General features: G+C 42.7%; 1 protein-coding gene across 2 annotated transcripts; it reads right to left on the reverse strand.

The window, feature by feature from the left end:
* Positions 1-27: 27 nt before the first annotated feature.
* Positions 28-12,830, reverse strand: LOC105920816 (fibronectin type III and SPRY domain-containing protein 2). 2 transcript variants are annotated; one of them, XM_012856456.3, is made up of 13 exons: positions 12,528-12,830; positions 12,045-12,321; positions 11,625-11,720; positions 9,880-10,113; positions 9,703-9,725; positions 9,347-9,468; positions 6,776-6,940; positions 6,490-6,624; positions 5,277-5,430; positions 4,620-4,753; positions 3,173-3,305; positions 2,911-3,087; positions 28-341 (listed from the first exon to the last, which is right to left on the reverse strand). In XM_012856456.3, exons 2-13 carry the CDS (start codon positions 12,285-12,287, stop codon positions 92-94), a joined length of 1,866 nt encoding a protein of 621 aa, XP_012711910.2. In that variant the 5' UTR covers positions 12,288-12,321; positions 12,528-12,830; the 3' UTR covers positions 28-91. The 2 variants fall into 2 exon arrangements, with proteins under 2 accessions (XP_012711910.2, XP_035992235.1); XM_036136342.1 differs by lacking the exon at positions 12,528-12,830 and adding an exon at positions 12,427-12,524.
* Positions 12,831-13,051: the final 221 nt, after the last annotated feature.

Here is a 13,051-nt window from a genome sequence, read left to right on the forward strand (position 1 = left end):
AATGTCACCGGACACTGTCGAAGTAAAACGAAGTAACACTTTATTTATTTATTTTTTAGCTGTTTTATAATGTTGCACCAACTTCCTGTTGTCAGGTGACTGTGTAGTCAGGAGCTGCTATGCCGTTGTGTACGGTCAGCGCCCCTGGGTTGTCCAGGCTGAAACAGGGGTGCACGTAGCTCTGAAAGTGACAGCGAAAGGTGTGCAGATGTTGCTCCAGATGTGCGTTGAAGAAGCTCAGAGTCCCCCTGTCGTAGTCGAGGGCCACTCCGATACGCACCGGATGCACTGTGATCCTCAAGTCCGGGCTCCAGCCGTTATGCAGGAACTCGTATTTATGTCTAAAAGGAAAAGAGGACAGCGTGACATCAGGCGGATCGGTTCTGTTTTCTCCCATGCGGCTGTTTTTTTTTTTTTGCTTTTCGGGAAAGCACGAGACGGAGCCAGCTACTGAATCTCTGATGGCTGCAGATGAAAGAAACCAAGAAAACGTTGCTTTTGGAAAGTTTGCGTAGGCAGAATGAACACGCTGCCCACAACGGGGGAATCACGCTTGCAGCTTGTATGATACGCTGGTCTGAACGATCCGCTAAATGTGACAATTCAACCATCCCGACTTGTACCAAAAAACCGGTTGCTATAGAAACGTGGAGATATTTCACGCCGCCTCCTTTGAGCCTAGGCTTTCACCGAGCTGATGCACATTTTTATTTTGCTTAGGAAAGGAAAATGTCTTGACTGCTAAAAATACAGCCTTGGCCCAGTTTCCAGGATCTGCAGTGATAATCCCTCAGAGGATCAGCGCGTTAATTCTGATAGATCGGATGAAAACAGAACCTGCTCGGGGGGGCCCCGGCTCTTAAAACGAGAGCCGGTTTATTTCCCGCTGCTTGTGCTGCAGCAGCTGGGAATTGTTCTACGACAAATGACTTAGGATGGAGGCAAGGGATACATTTCTGGAGTGGGCAATGGAGGCGTATGGTTTCACACTGTAGCACCTGGTGGTAGTGAAAGCCTGTGTTTTTCTAACGGAATGATTAACATCAAATTTGACAATATGGAAAAAAATCCACAGTAATATAAATCATCTAATTTAAAAAATGCCCTTTGGGATTTCGCGGGGACACCATATTTGAACTAATAGATGGTTTTTCAGTCTGTTTAACCTTCATTATGCCACTGAAATATACTTTTTCCTGTCTTTTTTCATCACTTTGAATTGTCTTATAGCTGAAATGCGCTATACAAGCAAACTTGCCATTGTGAGAAGACTGGTAAAGGATTTAAAGAGGTACCAACAGAATTTCAATTCAGTTATTTGAGAGTGCAGAAAGAAGGCTCCAAAACAGGTAAAATGTCCTCTCAGGACGTACAGCAGGCTCTTGCTGTTGACGGTGTTTAACCTAACCTGGATTGAACCTTCATGGTAAATGCACGGACACCTTTGCTTAAGAAAAAGATAAAGGCCAGCCTAGAGAACATGGCCAAAGACCAGGACGCCTGGAATGATGAGTCTAAAATTTAGTTGTTTGGACACCAGAACAAAGGGCACGCTTAAACAAAACGCAACATCACAGGAAAGGAACGTCATACCAACTGAGGCATGATGGTGGAAGTGTCATGGTTTGGGGATACAGCAGGACCGTTTACCATCAATCTACCGTGAACTGTGCCGTGCTATCGGAGGCTGCGTGAGAAAACTGAGTCCACCTGTAGAGTCAAAGCTGAAGAACAACCGGACCCTGCACATACAGGACTGTCTCAGAAAATTAGAATATTGTGATAAAGTTCTTTATTTTCTGTAATACAATTAAAAAACATGAAATGTCTGGATTCATTACAAATCAACTGAAATATCGTAAGCCTTTTATTGTTTTAATATAGCTGATTATGGCGTACAGCTGAAGAAAACTCAAAAATCCTATCTCAAAATATTAGAATATTTCCTCAGACCAAGTAAAAAAAAATTATAACAGCAAAACAAAATCAAACATTTGAAAATGTCCATTAATGCACTCAGTACTTGGTTGGGAATCCTTTTGCACAGATTACTGCATCAATGCGGCGTGGCATGGAGGCAATCAGCCTGTGGCATTGCTGAGGTGTTATGGATGCCCAGGATGCTTCAATAGCGGCCTTTAGCTCATTTGCATTGTTGGCTCTGGTGTCTTTCAGCTTCTTCTTCACAATACCCCACAAATTCTCTATGGGGTTCAGGTCAGGGGAATTGGCAGGCCAATCAAGGACAGTAATGCCATGGTCAGTACACCAGTTACTGTGAGAATCTTATGTCGTCTCTTAACCACTACCATACTTGTGATTTAGTTTACTGAACCAAGCTGAGTGTTTTTCAAGGCTCAGGAAACCCTGCAGTGTTTCGAGTTAATTAGACGATTCAAGTGATTAGTTGAATAGCCTACTAGTATATATTTTCACGATATTCTAATATTTTGAGATAGGATATTTGGGTTTCTTAAGCTGTAAGCCATAATCAGCAATATTAAAACAATAAAAGGCTTGCGATATTTCAATTGATTTGTAATGAATCCAGAATGTATGACATTTCATGTTTTTTAATTTCATTAAATAAAGAACTTTATCACAATATTCTAATTTTCTGAGACAGTCCTGTACTAGTAAATCCACCAAGGACTGGCTGAGATGCTGTTGGGTGACTTAAAATGGGCTGCAGATGCAAGAAACATCTCAGATAGTGGGGCCAACCTTCCTGTAACGTTCTCCTAAGCAAGAGACATATATTGTAATCTTGTTTAAAGAGTGAAACACTTTTCTATAAGAGCAATTAATATCACCTTTTTTTTTTTATTTGTGACTGTAAAACTGATAAATGCATGTAGGCAGCCTGGACACAATGTGTCCTGATGAGAGCCTGGGGTTGTGCACCGTTACCTGGATGGGGTGCGGATGTGTCTCATACACCAGGAGCTGCTGTTGGCCCCGAGATACGAGTCCCTCTCTGTGTCTTCATAAGCGACTCCAACGCGAAACTCTGTGTCCTCGTCCACCTCCACCTCCCAGTAGTGCCTGCCTCGCACTGGAATGAGGTCTCCCAATATGGCTACACATCTGCACACACACACTTCGCAATTAAGGGCCCAGTTGGATGTTTCCGCAACACGGCAGCATACAGGCAACAGGTGGGATACTCAACCGTGTGAAAGTGTTGTCTTCAAAGGCCATTGCAGTTATGGGCAACTCCTCATCGCCGTAGAATATAGTGAAGCCATCTTCTGACATGGAGAGGCAAGGATGCGCAGTGTCCTCCAGAAGGTAGAAGAACGTGCCTGGTTATCACACAATAACACAGGGTGCATTTCTAGTTAGGATTTCTACCAAGGTCTCCCCAATTTCACTTTATAATTTCCGTCGATCAGAGCCGGCCCTAGATTTTGTGGGGCCCTGTGCAGCATTGGATCTGAGACCCCAATTCCAAAATAAGCCCATGATAAAATACAGCCAATACTGTTTAATTCTAATGTGTCTATTTTAAAATGTCAAACTTTTCTTGTTTATGTATTGTGCATAAACATGGTTTGCTCATACGTAGGGCTGGACTGAGATATAGGCGAACTTTGCGACTCATTAAATGTGTGACAATTGCATATAATCTAAAGCTACTTTGATCACCTTGCTTGTGTTTGAGCTCGGAACTCGTTTTATGGACACAGCTTTTGAATATGTGGCTGCCTAGGTTCAGGTTTTGTTCAGTACAGAACAGGGGCGAACTGGGACAATAATTCAGGCTGGGAATTTCATACCATCTCAGGCCACCACCAGCACAACCTTAGAACCTGCAGGTGGGTTTTGTGCTCTTACAAGGCACCTGAAGGTTCCTGCTCTGGCTCCTTTTCCAGCTCCACTGCTGCACTGAACTGGCACTACTTTCGTGTAAAAATAAATAAATAATTGAAACCGACTTCATTTTTTTTAATGTACTACAGTACAGAAGTACTGTGGTTGGCTGACGGGCTTAATTGGAGGGGCCTCGTCGCAAACTACTCAACTAACTCAGAATGTGTGTTTTGCTTGACCCACATAATTGCTCAATCCAAGCTATTTAATAAATAAATGGCAATATACTTGTGAGGACAAGGCTGTTTCCCTGATTTACTCAGTTGGCCTCGCAGTCATGTCAAGAGTGAATCAATTAAGTGTAAACTCAGGGATGCTGGGCCAGTTTAATTTGTTATGCAAACAAGACTACAAGATAAAATGCCATTTAATTACTGATTCATCATTTGGAGACAGTCTAAACAAAATGTAACCCTATTTTTTTTTATGCGTATGCATTATTCCTGAATCTTTGAGGCAAAGTCTAAGCTAAGATAGGGTTATCGCAACTGTTCTGTGATTCTTTGTGAGAAGTTAAGGGTTCTTGGGAGACCCCTGGTGGTCTGGAGGCCCTGTGCAGGAACTCAGTTTGCTTATACCTTAGGTCGGCCCAGCCTTCTAGGCAAAGTAGTAAAGGACAGTTTTCATTTGGGATCTGTCAACTATTGATGAAAAATCTGCAAATGATGAATAGCTCTGAATAATAGGTCCACAATTGGTCAAAAGCACTTAAAAGGTTGTCGGCAAGGCTGCATTGTTTGTTTTACCTGTTGTGGAGATGGTTATAGCATCACTCCTTTCACTTGGACCGCCGATGTTGACAGCTCTAACAGAGATGAAGTATTGTCGGCCCGCCTGCAGCTGGATCAGACACTGACAGGTGGGCACGGCCACTATAGACCTGCGAATAACACGGGACGAAAAATAACTGACTTTTCTTTCCTTAATTAAATTCAAACCAGCCAGGAAAAAGGCACTACACCTCACCATCTGTGAAGTACTAAATACATACATTGAGTCTTGGCCTGAAGCTTTAAGTACTTTGTATTTTGTGACAGGCTGATGAAAAAATAAAAATGACCCTAAGTGTGAGGACACACTTCCCAGCTGAGGCAAACATTGCTGCAGGAGCTAAAGCTAAGAATAGATTTTCTAGGACAGAGATCGTCTTGATTCAGCAGCTGTATAACCAAGGGACCTGGAAAAATCCCAGGCAAGCAATACCCTGGGTCATATGAAGGTAAAACCAAAAGCATCATTTAAACAAAAGCAGATGAATGAGTATTATTACCTGAGGGTGCAGTACTTTGCAAACTTTCTTGACTTTGAACAGCATTTTTTTTTCTCCTATTTGTAACATACAAACCCCGGTTTGTTGCCTTATTGAGTAAGCTTTAGTTGGGTATTAATAGCTCAGGTCTTACTCAGTGATGTTGCTCTCTGTGCCAACTGTTCCCGTCTCACTGAGCTCCACGGTATAAGAGTCTACAGGGTTGGTGTTGCCTGACTCCCATCGGATCAGAGCAGCTTCTGGGCAGCTGCTGCACTCCCTCTGCTTGATCACAGGAGGCGACGGCACTACGGAGACACAATTTGGACCGTCATTTATAGCCTCACACCCCCCGAGTTCAGGCTCAGTTTATTATGTCTATAGTTTAATGACCTATACTTGCACCTGAAAAATAACATTACAAGGACTTTATCCAAATTGAGCAGTATTTCCTGCTTTCAGAGACTACTGCAGTATTGGAACTTCAACAAGGACAAGGATCCATAGAATATCCCAAGTCCAGCATGGCTTAGACTGCATCCGATGTGTTGTAATTATAGCTCCTAGCTCCTGTTCCTTGCCCTTTCATGAGGTCAACAATCAGAACTCTATCATGGGGAGGAAAGGAGCTTCGGACTGCTGTGCTGATTTCAGACAGCCTTTAACTACGACGTCATTGGGTGACAGAACTGCACATGGATGATTGTAGTCAAATCCGGGCCTACAACCTCCAAAAAATTAACTACAAAGTGAGCGCTCACTTTTCTCTGGACATTTTCGTTAATTTCCGTAAGGTGGTCGGTGCTTATACCTCATGTCACGCAAAGGATTGTGGGACTCCTTATAGCTCCTTAGTTGCTGGTGAGGGACCTCGCAAGGTTCCTATGCTAAAGGAGCTATGAGAGGAAGCATGCAGGCTCCTTTTCCTACCTCCTTCTCCACTCACTGCACTATTTGCACAACACTTATCATAGCGACCACTGACGCACTTCAGCTTTGGCTGAACAGTTCTTACCCAAAGGTCGTGTTCGAATGCAGCCTTGGTTTCAAAAGATGTCACTGGAAAATATTAGGGACCCCATTATAGCCAGCTAGCTGACTCTATGAACTCTATAGAAAATCTCTCCAACAATAACAGTGAAGAGTGAACTGGAGGCCTTTGCCTATGAGGAGCAGGCTGCGAGTCCTAGGGAAAGTTGCAAGAAGCTGATAAATGACATTTGTTTCATTTGGAAGAAACTACTTGTAATATCTCATGCGATGGGCTAATTAAAATGTTTTTTTAAGATAAAAAAACCCTAATTTGCAGTGGGGGGTGATTTTAAGTGCACCCGAATCTCTGGGAGAACAGCGGGACGTTTCATTACCTGTCATGTATAAGGCCTTCTCGCTCGCTGGGCTGATACCTGTCGTGTTGGTAGCCGTCACCCAAAGCTCATACTGAGCATTGGGGAGCAGGTCTGTCACAGTACAGTGGGTCTCTTTCACTTTTACTTTGCTTTCTGGGGGGGGGGGGCACACACCAAAACAAACAAACATCAAATTAGTTGTACCCATGAGAAACTCTAGACTACTAAATCTGTAGATACTTCTTCAACCCTATTGGTTCCATCATGCAGGGTAAACTTGCAGCCAGCCTGGAGAGAGTCATACCCTGCGGTGCACAGGTACCGTCTGCAGGCGTGTCCTCCAGCACCGGTCTGTAGTAAAGCTCATAGTACTCCACCGTGTCGTCGGAGAACAAGCTCCAGCACACATGCAGGGAGGTCTGGGTGGCCGAGTTGGGCAGCTGCGGGTTGATCACTGGAGCAGACGGCGCTGTTGTGATGATGCACACGGACCGTTAATCCAGCTACTCAAAGCAACCAATGTCAGAATGGCTTCATTTTAAGCTTAAGACACAAACATACCTACACCGCACACACTCGTCACAGGCCTGAGTGTCAGTTTAATTTGAGGCACTTAAAGGTATTTATTTGAACTGTAAATGTTACAGGCCAGAACACTCACGCAGCATACAAATGTAATGGCTTTAAAAAAAAATGGTTGTGTATTCATTGACAACCTTCTGCCATACCTGGCTGAATGCTCGACCGCTCCTTTGGAAGAGCTGGTAGATTGTATTTAAATGGGTTGTTTTCTCCCATGGGCCCAACATTTTAATCAAAGTCCATAAACTAGAGCTGGTACTGAGATCTGGGCTTCGGTGAGGCTATAGTAGGAGCTTAATGGCCACCTGTTTTAAACATCTATAAACCAGTTGCAATGTTTGTTTTTGATCTTTGTCCCCTTGGAACATCCAGGTTCACCTTTCGATAAAACAAATAGGTTAGGATGTGTATTATTTAATCGCCGTCGACTGCCAAGTTGCTGGAAAAGACAAAAGCCCCTGCCCAAAAGACAGAGGGCTCCTTATGTGAGCGCGTCAGACGGGAAAGCTTTCAAGGTTGGTTGAGACAAAGACTGAACAGTTTGCCCTCAATAACGATAAGATTGTTTGGAGGAGTGGAGACGAGGCTTTCCAATCTGCGCACACCATACCAAGCATTGTAGTGGCGGCATCATGCTCAGGGTCAGATGTACTGCTGCACTGCAGAAAGGGGATGGGATAATGAAAAAGAAGGACCATCTCATCGCATGACGGCTTAAGCATGGACACGGTTTATTGTTCCATTGTTTGGGATAGATATAACAGCCTTAGGCTTTTGCGACGGCTCCAGTCTCGACTCAACTGAACATTTCTTGATATGTGTCAGGAGTCCAGCTGATTTCAATAAGCTGTCATATTTCTCTGTTACGAGGTTTATACTGACTGTGGTGTAGCAGTGCAGCCTGTGCCCAATTGATAAAGGCTTTAAGTCCTTGACACAATCCTAATATCAGGATCTTTAGTGGATGCTTTCTTTCCTTCTCACTCTCTCTGTTTCCAAACTATGAAAAAAAGGCCATTAGTGCAAGAAAATGTTGAAGAAAAGGCCCAAAAATAAGGCAACATTCACGCCAATTATGAGCATATATAAACTTCTAACAGCAGCAATATGCATCTTTTGGGGCGATTGTGGCTTGATGGGTTGAGTAGTCTTCTGGCAATCAGAAGGTTGTGGGTTCGATTCCAGCTTCCCCTTGCCACATGTCGATGTGCCCCTGGGCAAGGCGCTTAACCCCAAATTGCCTACCGAGCTGCGTCTCGGTGTATGGGGAGTGTTGGCCCAGTGGTTAGAGCAGCGCGCTTGCACTCAGAGAAGGATGCAAGTACCGGGTCGAATGCCTGCACTCTGGGTCCCTGAGCAAGACCCTTTACCCCAGAACGCTTCCCGGGCGCCGCACATGGCAGCCCACTGGTCCCCAAGGGTGATGGGTTAAAAAGCAGAGAACAAATTTCATTGTAATGTATGTTTCAATGTGTGTTTCAATGACAATAAAGACGATATTACTATTATTACTTTGTATTTCTAACTCACTGTATCAATATTAATACAACAAATTTCTCTTTCAGATTTATTACACTTTAACCCATTATTCTGAGTCATTGCAAAATCCTTTAAGGTGTTGAATGAACTTTGCTTTTCACTAACAGCTCACACAGAGTCTCCGGGCAATCTCCATACCCCAGAGTTTTCTCTGGTTTGCTACAGGTTTGTAGCCTCGTGAGACCATCCTGATCTCGCGAGCTTTCAAGGTTTCACTCGCAGATCAGTCTGGCTACTTTCCGTTAAAGAAAATTTGGAGCCGTTCACCAAACGAACGTCCAATCAGCGTTGGCTTTGAGGCGGGTTGAGGTGTGACGCAACCAGAAGCGCGACAGTTCAGTCTAAAGAACATGGCGGCTTCAGCCGATGAAACTAGCGTTAGCGTGGCTATCGAGCAAGTTTTATCGGAATTACAGAGTATTTCTTTGCTGAGCTAACGAGCCTTTACCTGCAGCAGCAAGAGCAGCTTGGCTTGTGGTTGTGTTTTCGTCGTCGCTCGTAACAGAGTGACGACGAAGCATGTTGACGAGTACGTCATATGCTTCGTTGATCTGATTGGTTTATTTGGCTTGTCTATCACCAACATAGGCCAATCAGCTAACCAGTATTTTCGCCCCTTCCCAAAATTACTTCAACGGAAGGTTTCCAGATGGATATGCGAAGCAAATCTATCTGGCGGTGTCAGGTTAACAGGTTTGTGTGCTATGCCGACAACCTTGTGGTTTACTCCAACAAGTGAGTTTACGAATCAGACCTGGAACAATATTGATGGAGTCCATCATGGTTTTCACATCTGTCAGATCGGCAAGCGGTGTGCTGAATTCGAGGCTCGTGGCCAGCGTGAGGTCAATGTCTTCCTTGGCAAACTCCTCGACTCTAGTTAAGTATAGAGGCAATTCAAGTAAATTACAAGATTTAAAACAAAGATGAATAAGTGTCATGCCACCTGGATCACACAAAGTCTTAGCATGAACATGAAAACATAAAGACATTTATGTAACCTAGAGTTAATATTTAGGCCTTGTGGCCTAAATGTTAGCCGTGCCAAATCACTCCGCAGTCGCTGCTAGTGTCACAACATGCATTCACACAGAGCAGTTTCAAGATTACCTTTTAATGATGGGCATAACTGTCTGTTAACGAAAGTCAAAGAAAACCCATAAAGCAGGAACCTTTACGCCCACAATTATATCAGCTATCTTTTTATACATCTGGTATTATTAACTGGTGTAATTTATCTTGTTTTTGAAAAAAAAACACATCTCCAAACAAACCAAGCTAAGGCACCTTAAGGAAGAGCCTCTTGTCCTGGCAGCGGTAAATCTCCTGGGCCGTCTCGATGAGCACCTTTGAGGCGTCCAGCGCCTGACCGCAGACCAGCAGCTGACCGTACAGGGATTCCAGCTTACTCTTCTTCTCCTCCTGTAGTCCAGTCGCCCTCTCGTCGTACCGCTGAGACAACGTCTGCAGCACGTCGTTGTAGTGCTGCTCCAAGTGCTGCTCCTGGCGGCCGAAATTCTCCTGGACGAACACGCAGGCAAACTGATGCAGTTGGAGACTCACACACTGATCCGTATGTATAGTTCTGCTGACACGTTTTTTACTTTCACCAAGACCGGACCTGGATTTCAAGAAATTTCCGATCTTCTCCTCTCTTGAGGTTCCTGCAGCCTTTCATAATCAGATGATTGAGCCTGTTGTCTGCCCCGTCCTTCTCTTCCACGGCTCCTGGAGCTCCCCCTCCCTCTCCCTCTCCCCTGGTTCTGCATCGTCCTCTCCCGCTCCATTTTAATGGGATACTCTGAGTATAATCTAGAGGAGCACATGCGGCCCTGTCTTTACAAGTAACGCCATGACTTCTCAATCTGCTGGTCCAAACCAGTCCGCTATCAGATTCCAAAACACAGAGACTGTTTAATTTTGTGACAGGGCAGTGTTGCCATTGACCTTCAGCCGCCTTAAACCTGAAAGTTACAGGTTTAGTGCCTCCTAGTGGTTAAAAGTAACATGATGCTGCTTTAAATTGGCCAAATCATGAAACAACAGAATGCTAAAGTTGGATTCCAAATTGTTCATATGGTAAAGGTTCACTGCAGTTTTTAGCCATGTGGAATAAGAGAGACCATACCCATTTTAAAATCTAGAAAATTGAGATAACAGATTCTGCGAAGCACAGTTTGTGATCTGTGGGTTCTGTCGCTACTTTAAAAACCAAGATGTCAAATAAAGCTGATCAAAACGCAGATTTGTGATTCAGCATATTAAACAGAAATGTCGTATTTAAAATAAAAATCAAACTGAAAAGCCTTTCTGATTTTTATCTGCCAGGTGATGCAAACAGGAATGAAGTCTGCAAAGGAATCCTGATGAACAATAATTCTATATTGATTATAAGTTTTCACTTATTTATTTGAAATAATATTTCTTCTTGGTGGAAAGATCATATGGTTAACAAAATTATTAATTATAAAACACAAGAATTATCTGAACAAGTTTGAATTTATTGTGTTTTTTCTCCAACACTCGAGTCAAAACTATACATTGACTATTTATGAATACATAGATCTGCCTATATTAAAACAAAATACTTGGGTTGAAGGTTCTATCGTGTTTTCTTGATTAATAAGGCATTCAAACTTGCAACTTGAAAAGAAACATTTAAGGAAATTTCGCCTAGTATGTGTTATTTCAAACCTATGTACATTAGACAAAATCTACAAGAAATTCAAACTTGTCCACTCAATTAGGTTTTGAAAAAGTCGTTTGAGTAGTTTGTTGTATAACTGTTGCACACTGTAAAATATGCTTGATTTAAGCACCAGAAGCTAAAAGTGACCATGGCATTCATTTCCAGGACGACTGCTTGTAAACTGCTCAGAAAAACTGTATGTATATCCGTAATTGGGTCACAGCTAAAAGACTAATTTGAAAAAATGTAAGTATCCAATTCCACACCTATATGTCTCCAAATGTAATTGCAACAAGAAAAAAAAGAAAAAAAAGAAAAAACAATTCAGACTTGTTAGATTTACCTCCACAGTGAGAAAGATTTCCTCCAAATGACCAGCAAAGTTCTCCATCTCAGCGACCTTCCCCTGCAGCTGATTCCTGACGGAGATGATCTCACCCTGAGAGAGACAAAGTCAGGGTCCAGCGCTTATCAAACCCCATAAATAACTGCCTCATACATTTTAACAGGACTACACTTGAGAAAGAAATATATATATCAAATAAATAACTGCATCATATCTTTTAACAGGACTACACATGAGAAAGAAAAAATATATTGTTGTCAAAAATATTGGTATTTTAGTCACAAATTTAAACATTGAGTTTTGGTTCATATTGCTTCTTTTTTGTCTATTGTCTGCAGAAAAAATGTTTATTACATGCAATTTAAAACCAATTAATCAATAATTATTAATCAGATAGTGAGCTTTTCATGCCCCCACCTCAAATTCGCCTTTCTCAAAAACGTCATCTTCTGCCGCAGTGGGAGACGGACAGCTTTCTTCACAGGGTTCAAAGCGCAACGATTCATTGGTGTTGACTGAGAACCTCTGGAAGGTTCTTCCTCCAGGCTCTGGAACAACATAGCATGCCTCCATGGTGCTCGATTCTCTGCTGAAGTCCTGGTGCTCGCCCTCTTCTGAGATCACATCCAGCCTGCCCCCTCTGATGTCATCCAGCTCCATGGGAGCCCTGTGCCCAGTGACAGAAGTCTGCAACCTGTGTTTGATAGAAGATCAGGTTATTTCAGATTATGCTGTTCTAAATTATATTAACTTGTAGGTCTATAATCATTTGTAAGAAAAAAAAAATCTGAAGAAGCACCTTATTGACTTGCCTATGTGGATAAATGAGTTGAAATCATTAGAAAATAATTAACCTGAATAACATACAAAGATAATCTGCTCTGAATAACACATACAAACCTGTGTTGGTGTCTCACAAGCAAACTTTGTGAGGTGCTCCAACCCTTGAAGCGCAGGCTGTGACAAAAATAGACGGAACTGACTCTGCTCACATGTCACAACTATTTCAAACATCCATAGGATTTGTTTCTTTTAAATAGAATATGTGATTTATATTAACCGGGCGGAAAAGGTTTGTTGGCAAAACATAATCTATCATACAAAATCTCAGGAATATTATTTGATTCGGTAATATAATTTGGAAATCCCCAAACATGTGACTCGAAGGTCAGAGTTGAATGCAAAACATAGTGCGCTGTGGTACGTTCGCGAAACCTCGTAACTTTCCAAGATTCACCATAGGAAACTCTCCTATTGACTCCGATCTGGATTATGAGCTGCTTCGTGTTAATGGCGTCTAGATTAAGCACTGTCCGGTTTTAGAAATTTATTTTAAAACCGTTCTTTGGGTTCCATGCCAGTTCAACTATAATAAGTGTTACGACAAGTTAGTTCATGACACAAGATTTCTGTACTTTCCCCGC

Source organism: Fundulus heteroclitus, chromosome 4 (genome assembly GCF_011125445.2).
Source record: "Fundulus heteroclitus isolate FHET01 chromosome 4, MU-UCD_Fhet_4.1, whole genome shotgun sequence".
In the NCBI taxonomy this organism is placed as follows: domain Eukaryota; kingdom Metazoa; phylum Chordata; class Actinopteri; order Cyprinodontiformes; family Fundulidae; genus Fundulus; species Fundulus heteroclitus.

Bases quoted from the DNA above. Each gene is read 5' to 3' on its own strand.
- LOC105920816 (XM_012856456.3), bottom strand. From the start codon at position 12,287: ATGGAGCTGGATGACATCAGAGGGGGCAGGCTGGATGTGATCTCAGAA. The intron at 11,721-12,044 runs GTGGGGGCATGA...TGTCTCTCTCAG, and splicing joins TTGAGAAAGGCGAATTTGAG to GGTGAGATCATCTCCGTCAG. The intron at 342-2,910 runs GTAACGGTGCAC...TTTTCCTTTTAG, and splicing joins CACATCCGCACCCCATCCAG to ACATAAATACGAGTTCCTGC.